At 41.1% G+C, this 8,330-nt stretch overlaps 1 protein-coding gene across 1 annotated transcript in view; it reads right to left on the bottom strand.

Moving 5' to 3' along the window:
- Positions 1–8,330, bottom strand: part of CNTNAP2 (contactin associated protein-like 2) — a 909,256-nt gene that overhangs the window by 220,255 nt on the left and 680,671 nt on the right. Inside the window, exon 9 of the mRNA XM_010843889.1 lies at positions 2,142–2,378. Within this exon, the coding sequence (XP_010842191.1) occupies positions 2,142–2,378 (237 nt within the window). The remainder of the gene's footprint in view (positions 1–2,141; positions 2,379–8,330) is intronic.

Raw genomic sequence — 8,330 nt, forward strand, 5'->3', positions numbered from 1 at the left:
AGGAGACCTGGGTTTGATCCCCTGGTTGGGAAGATCCCCTGGAGAAGGGAAAGGCTACCCACTAGTGTTCTGGCCTGGAGAATTCATTGCAGGCAGATTCTTTACCAACTGAGCTATCAGAGAAGCCTGAGGAAGCCTGCCTGCAAAGGACTTTCACGAGCTCACTCTTAGGCAGATGACTGTGGTTGCTCTCTCTGGAGGCTGAGTCATGTGGCTGTAGACCCCTGGAGGGTGTGGTCACAGGAGCTGATGCTCTGGGAGGTGAAACCCAGATCAGAGGCACCACCTGGCCGCAGGCCTCGGCTGGAAGACCCCATCTGGGAATGAGCCTGCCTATGTGCAGGTGAAGCTTTTCTGATTCCTCTCAATCAGCACCACCTTCATCCTCCCCAGGTCAAGAGAATACTTGTCTTGACCCAGAAGGATGCCCACAGATACTTTCCAAATACAGTTTGCTGTTTTTAATCTTTTTTGGTAAAGCCATAAACTGAGTCAAATGTAAACTCACCCTGCTAAACAGGTATTAAGAGAATATTTAGGGATTTTTAATGTAAACCCTTTGAAATAATGTCACTGGGAATTCACAGGCTTTCTTTGACTCCATCTCAAGAACTGGCAAGGCAGAAGGGTATATACTCTCATCTTTCTGTTTGTGAATATTGCCTATTAACCCCCAGAGGTTGTGTGTGAGCTACTGTACTTAACCTAACTCTCCAAAAATAAGGGGCTCATGATTTTCTTTAAATTGGTACTTATGCAGTGGAATCTCTCAGACATTAGCGCTCACTTGATTGCATTCAGACACCACTTTGGCAAGGGAATGACTACATTAAATTAGCATCAAGCACAATGAATGGTAATTGCAAGGCTGTCATTTCTACAAGTGCAAAATTAATGTGTTCTGCAAACCCTTCCCATTGTGTGACACCAGAAAACCATGGAACCATGTTGTTGCAAGTGGGAGAATGCTCTGTAACAGCAGTGCTAATGCGCTGTGGATTATTCAGCAGTGGTGTTCCTTTCCACCTTGGTTGTTGTCTCATGCTCATCCTTCAAGCCCAGTCTGACCGAATTTACATGCTTACATGACAGCACTGTGAGACAGTAGGCTGGATGTACAGAGAGTGTTAGGGAACAATTCCTCCTTCTGTGTGGCATCTTGTGTGAATGATGGCAGCATAAACAACCCTCCATGTATTCATCAGAGTATGAAAAGGCTACTTATGTAAAGCTTCTTATAAAGAGATGCACCAACCATTTACAGAAAACTTTACCCAAACGCTATACATTCATTTAGAAAGAGAAGAGTGAGTTACATGCATTTCAATTGTAGCTTGAGAAGAGGGTCAGCTCTGCCTCTCCCCAGCCCTCTTGCTTACAAGTAGAAAAGAAGCCACAGGCCAGGTGTGTGAATTTCTTCTGGTTATGCAAGATCACCGGGTGTATCCTGAATGACAACAGCCATATACACCAGGTTCTTGGAGTCAGCTGATTGGCTTTGCTGAATTTATTAGGGGTTACTCTTTCAAGACTGAAATAAGGCAGTAACATTGTTAGATGTTACTGCATTATTAGATGTAGTATCTCAGTATTCCTGCACTTTGAGGGGGCTGAGAACCCGCCACTGAGGTGTCCTATAGAAGAGTGATAAAAAATGATTGTGACAAGAATTGAACAGAGGGGCTTTCTTGTGAGTCCAACCTGAATTCATTCTCTTAGCAGCTGGGGGAGAAGTGGACATGAAGAGCACTGGGCAGCACAGATTGAGTCACTGCACGATGTACAGGTCCAAGCGAGTGAGAGGGTCAGGAGGCCCATCACGGACCCCTTTCAATGGCTACTTACTTTATTCCTCATTGTTAAGGCATGACATGGCTATTTGCTCTGTAATGTTCTAGTCATTTCAAAGTTTGCTTGAATTTAGGGGGAAACTTTGCACCACACTCAAAGCTTTTCTCTTCTTAATGAACAACAAAGATGAAGGGATTGTTTTAGGGGACTTCCTACTTATGATGGGAGAAGAATTCCAAACACTTTACCCTTGGAGTGAAGTACCCTTATGCCAGCTGGAGAGCAATTCAACAGATGATCTGGGCTTCAAAGATATCTAAACATGGCTCTGGAAACTGGTTCTGACCTACCTTTGTTGCAAAATGTTCCATCATAGGCTGTGTTGGAGCAATCGCAGGAATAGCCATGGTACTTCTCTATGCACTTGCCTCCATTCTCACAGTTGGCTCCGTAGCTGGTGCAGTGCCCTGAGCACCCAGATTTGAAACCAGATGTGACCTTGGCTCTCTCTTCCAAGTCCAGAGTCACCCCATTCATCCTTAGGGAGCGGATACAGCCCAGGAAGCCCTGCTGGCCTCCAGCACCACCTGGAAGACAGAAGGCATGGAGCTCAGACAGAATCACCTCTGCCGCGGCTCCTATTTCATTCCTCACGCCTCAGACCACTGTGGGAGGAGAGAGACTGCCAAGTGCTGCAGGCTCTCTTACTGTCAATAGAAGAGCTTGCAACTTCCCCCCCTTAGGCTATAACGCCTACTTAAAAAAGAGGCTGTCTTGGGAGAAGCAATAAATTTGCTACAGAACTAAAATGCTTGGAGACACACACAAATTTTATAAGCTGTTTTGGAAGTCTAATCTGGTTTCCTTAGGAGAGAAGTTCATACGAATCTCTAAGTTCCTTGGTTTTTAATCTCACGTTGTTATATTCCACAGCACTATCTACTGGAAGAGATAAAAAAGGCAGAGGGATATGAATATATTAGCATAGTTAACAAGTCAATTAGTCAGAAGAAGTAAATCCATTTGGAATGTGGTTGTAAGTCCTGGTTCTTCTTGTCTCAAGAAAAGCTTTGCTTTGAAACTCATGTTAAGGATTCCCAGAGCTCCTTGTCTGGGGTTGTTGGAAATTGGAATTGACGATTTCACACAGAAGTCAACTATACCACATTTATTACCAGGTCAGTTTAGATTTTATTGCCTTTGTTTAAATGCATTTCAAGACACATAACACAAAAAGCAAGTTCACTGTGATTTTCTAAGTTATGGAGTTAGAGGTTTATGAGCATGAAAATATTAAAATATTCTTAACAAATTTCATAGCAGAATTCATTGGAGAATTGTTAATATATCACAAGTGGATTGTGTCTATAATAACCTTTGCTATGATTTTTTAAGCAGCTGGTACAAAAAAAGAGGAACTCAAATTTATAAATGTGCCTGGGTTTTAGACTAACAGCTCTTCTGGAAATTAAATACAATGATAATAGTTAAACTTATTAAAAGAAATCTGACGGGGATTTAGAAAAAAAAAGATATGGTTAATAAAGTGAAAGTTACTCTTTTATTGAGGGCAATGTAGTAGGTATTCTACTAAGCACCTTATGTATGATATTCACCTAAATCTTACAACAACCTGACAAGGTAGGCATTGTTAGTTAGTTAGTTCAGTCGCTCAGTCGTGTCCAGTTCTTTGTGACCCCATGAACTGCAGCATGCCAGGCCTCCCTGTCCATCACCAACTGCCAGAGTCTACCCAAACCCATGTCCATTGAGTCGGTGATGCCATCCAACCATCTCACCCTCTGTCATCCCCTTCTCCTCCTGCATCAGGGTCTTTTCCAATGAGTCAGCTCTTCGCATCAGGTGGCCAAAGTATTGGAGTATCAGCTTCAACATCAGTCTTTCCAAAGAACACCCAGGACTGATCTCCTTCAGAATGGACTGGTTGGGTCTCCTTGCAGTCCAAGGGACTCTCAAGAGTCTTCTCCAACACCACAGCTCAAAAGCATCAATTCTTCAGTGCTCAGCTTTCTTTATAGTCCAATTCTCACATCCATACATTGTTATCTTGCCCTAATTATTTGGATAACAAAACTGAGGTTTAGAGACATGAAGTCCTGTACTTAGGACTCATAACTCTGTAGTGCCAGGGCACTGTCAGCTCTGTCTTATTCTTGAGCTGTGGTTTTAGACTCTGTTCTGTGATGATCGTCTAATACAGAAGATCTTCAGGGTCTGGAGGGCACAGACATACGTGTTTCTGAGGTGTAGATTTAGATGCCTTTAAGACAGCATGGTCAATAGGATTGGCAGACTTTGGGTGAGGTTGCACACTGGAGATGGATTCTGATCACTTATTCCAGTATCTTGAGAAAAAGTGTGCAATTACACGACTCAACAGACAGGGCTTGTGGATCAGAGGCTTTAGTTGCAGAGATGGATCAGCCTTTGTTTATGCCTGTGTATCCTCAGCCGTGAAACAGCAAATGACTTGCACTACTATCTTTGTAAACCCAAGCCTTGCAGTTCTCTCATTGGGTAGTACTGAGATTTGAGTGATGATTCTCCAGGGATTATTCCTTCTAATAAAATATTTAAATAGAAGAGGATTAATTGAAGGGAGTCCAATGCCCATTTCAATAGCTGTGGGAGAGTAGATAGCAAAAGAAGTTACTAAAAACAACCACTTTGAAGAATTTCCCATTTTGCAATCTGCTCATCAGCACCTTTGCACACTTCTGGGCTGTGGAGAATTTGGGCCTTAGCTATGATTTGAAGAATTTCAATCCATAAGTCACCATTTGTGTGCTAAAATTTCCATTTGGCATCTATCATTTTATCAGCTATGGCTTTTGTTCTTGCAATAAGGGTTTTTCCAAAGGGTCTTTTGTTCAATAAATGCCTCATCATTTAAATTTTCATCACTACTCAATTAAAATAATTATATCCTGCCAAAATATGCTGAAATTTTTAAATCTGTGTTTTTAGATGTCTGCCTCTCCTTCCCCTGGTTACAAATATAATAGTTTTTCATTGTGGAAACCATAAACACACTGATAAGCAAAATGAAAAAGAGAATCTCTAATGCTACTCAGATAGAATTACCTTCATTCTTAGCAAATAGCTTTTCTCTCTTTTATCTGTGAACATACCTATGTGTAAAAAATAAAACAAAGGAAAAAGCGGGGTATGCACATTGCTTTGAAATTTGCTTTTCTCATTTAACATATCATAAAACACTTCCCCAGCAATAAATATTCAAATAGAACATCTTGTTTAACATCTGCACAGCAGCCCAGCCTGCAAAACACTGTAAGTTATTTTGTCATTCCCCTACCTTTGGGCTTTAAGCAGCTTATTCCAATTTCCACTGTATATGATACTGTAATAAACAGCCTTGTAACAACCTTTTCATGCTGTCCAGTTTTTCCTTAGAATTAATTCTCAGACGTGTAATTGCTGGGTAGAAGGGAATATACGTTTTAAAGTCATTTACAATATATTTCCCTCTTAGAAGACTTTATTAATTTGTATTATATTTTACCAGTAGGGTATCAGACCCCTGTCTTCTCCACAACGATTCTAATACTAGACAGAATCTTTTCGAATTTATAGGCTGGAGGGTGGGGAAAGAGTTCATTCTTTTAATTTGCATTGCTTCAATACTGTGAGTTGAATAATTTTTTTTTCTCATTTCTATTTTTTGGTTTCTTCATGACCTTTGTTTTTTGGGGGGAAGTGGAGAAGGGAATAGCAACCCACTCCAATATTCTTGCCAGGAGAATCCTATGGACAGAGGAGCCTGGTGGGCAACAGTCCATGGGATCGCAAAGAATCAGACATGACTGAGAGACTAACACGGTAATACAGGAGAAGATACATTTCTTATTGATTGATAACAATATTTGGGGCTTTAACTTTTTGTAATAAATTTGGCAACTACATCCTTCCAGTTTGCATCTGTTAACTTGTACATAATGTTTCTTTTTCCCTACGAAAGGTTTTGATGTTTATGTAGTCACATCTATCTTATTTTTATGATTTCTGCCTTTGATATTAGACTTATAATAACTTTTTCTAATCCAAAATAATATAATTTTTCAACTATATTTTCTTCTAGAACTTTTATGATTTTACTTCTTTTAACATTTCATTCTTTAATCTATCTGGGATGTACATTAATTTTGAAATAATGCATATTTAAGGGTGTCAGCAATGGTTGAGAGTTTGAAGAGACTTGTTAAAAGACTCTAAATGACAATCTGATAAAAATGGAGATTTAGTAAGTTTCAGTTGTCAGAGAAAGTATGTATAGCTTAATTCATAGTTTAATTGTATCAAAATAAGTATTTAGAGATATGTGTATATGCTTCATTATGTACATAAACAAACTTCATTCAGTGAGAGGATTTAGCCTCTTTGGTTCATTCTGGACCTGTTCTTTCTGAGTTCTTACACCCGCCAGTCTTCCTTCCTGCCTTTGTGTTTGTATGGCTCTCTCCCTATTGACTGCTGACTGTTTTTGGTCAGCTCTGTGGCTTCAATCAAATAGCAGCATCCTTCTCTCAGCATCAGTCTTTACTCTCCATAAAGGAGGCTGCACTGGATGTCTCGGGTCCTTCCAGCTATGAATTACTCTGGTCCATGATGCACAATCTCTCCCTGGAGGCTTGTGTGTCTCCCTCTCTACCTTTCAGCAAATTACTCTCAATTTCTCCTAAATTTCTTTTTGCTTCCTTTTCCCTCTTTGCACTGCTGCCTGACCTTCCCCCTGCTTCTTTCCTTAATTGACCATAGCATACAGCTATAGTCTAATTTGTATTTGTTGCATTGATTAAATAAAGTTTTACAGTATTTTCTTAATTTATAAAGAAGGCAAGTGGAATGCCATTTCCCTCTCTATAAAGGAAAACCAAATAACTTACATTCTTTTTTTAGATGGTCCCTGATTTCTGAAATGGGTCAGTGAGCTGGAAAGTACTTTTACTGACCTAGTCAATATGAAGAAAAGTCTTTTGTCCTGAAAACGGTCATTAAATATTATGCAAAGGATGCTAATGCACTAGAGCCAGTGATAATTATTTGAGTTCAAGTTGTCTGCTCTATAGAAATCTGTCTTGGTGACAAATGTCATAAGTTTAAATTGTAGGTCTGCAAGCAAAAATGCTACTTAACCTTCGTTAATTAGAAAATCAACACATTGTCACTGAAGAGAGCCCCGTGCCACGTGAGGGCCTCACGCACATTAGTCAGACCTCTGATAATTACCCAAGGGGAGACGTGGGTTTAATCTGTAAATCATTTTCCATGTGAAATGCTATTCAAGTATTGCAATTAAAGATTAATTATGAAAATGCTGTAACTACCCATAATGAATAATACAGTCATCAAAGGTACAGAAGATTGGGGCAAAATAATCAGGTATTAAATTAAACATAAAGGGTGAAACTAATGATCAGGAGGAATTCTAAAAAACACTGTCCTCAAACTAGGAGCTTAATAGTTTTCTTAGGAGCTAAGTTGGGTTCCAGAGCACCTGTGCCCTGAGAGACAGGTCAGTCACTCGCCGTAGAGAGAAACTTCACCAAAACTCACACACACAGAATCTAATTTATCCATTCAATAAGTATTAATTTTATGGCTCCTAAGCCTCATCTAGATGTTTAGAAGGTACTGTGACACAAAACACACACAAGTCTTTGCCCTTGCAGAGCTTACATTCTTGCTGAGGGAGAAGGAAATTTAACAAAAAGCTCAGTAAGTTATGCCGTGTTTGAAGTCAGTGCGGGTTAGGTGGGATCTGGAGTGGGGTGGGGGAGACCCCTATTTTATTTATTTGTTTTTATTTTTTGGCTGTGCCGTATGGGATCTTTGTTCCCAGACCAGGGATGGGAGGGATGGAAGGGTGGAGTCTTAACCCCTGGACCACCAAGGAAGTCCCAGGGAAATTCCTGTTTCAAATGGAGCCCTTAGGGCACATCCCACTGAGAAACTGCCAGAAAGCGTATCCAAGGACAAAAGCCCTGGGAAGACAGAGGTCAGGGGGCACTTCCCTGCAGGCAGGGGGAGGGTGGTGAGGGAAGGGAGGTGAGACAGGAACTGCCAAGAGAAGCAAAGCCACCAGCTCACGTGTTACGGCACTGGGAGGAGGAATTCCCTGCTGGTCCGGTGGTTGAGAATCTCCCTGTCAATGCAGGGGACATGTGTTCAATTCCTGGTCAGGGAAGATCCCAGAGCCCTGAGTGTGGCACACTAAGCCCATGTGCCACAACTACTGAACCCACACTCTAGAGACCGTGCTCCACAATAAGAGAAGCCACCGCTATGAAGCCCGTTACCCACAACGAAGAGTGGCCCCCACTCACCGCAACTAGAGAAGGCTCATGTGCAGCAATGAAGACCCAGCGCAGCCAAAAAATACGTTAAGAAATAAATAAAAATAAAAAGACAGAGGAGACGTACTTGTTGCCCACAGGTTGATACAAATGTAATCACAGCCATACTATGGTGTGAGGTGCAGTGTGACAGGAGGGGCAGCA

Source organism: Bison bison, unplaced genomic scaffold (genome assembly GCF_000754665.1).
Source record: "Bison bison bison isolate TAMUID 2011002044 unplaced genomic scaffold, Bison_UMD1.0 scf7180017864191, whole genome shotgun sequence".
Lineage (NCBI taxonomy): Eukaryota > Metazoa > Chordata > Mammalia > Artiodactyla > Bovidae > Bison > Bison bison.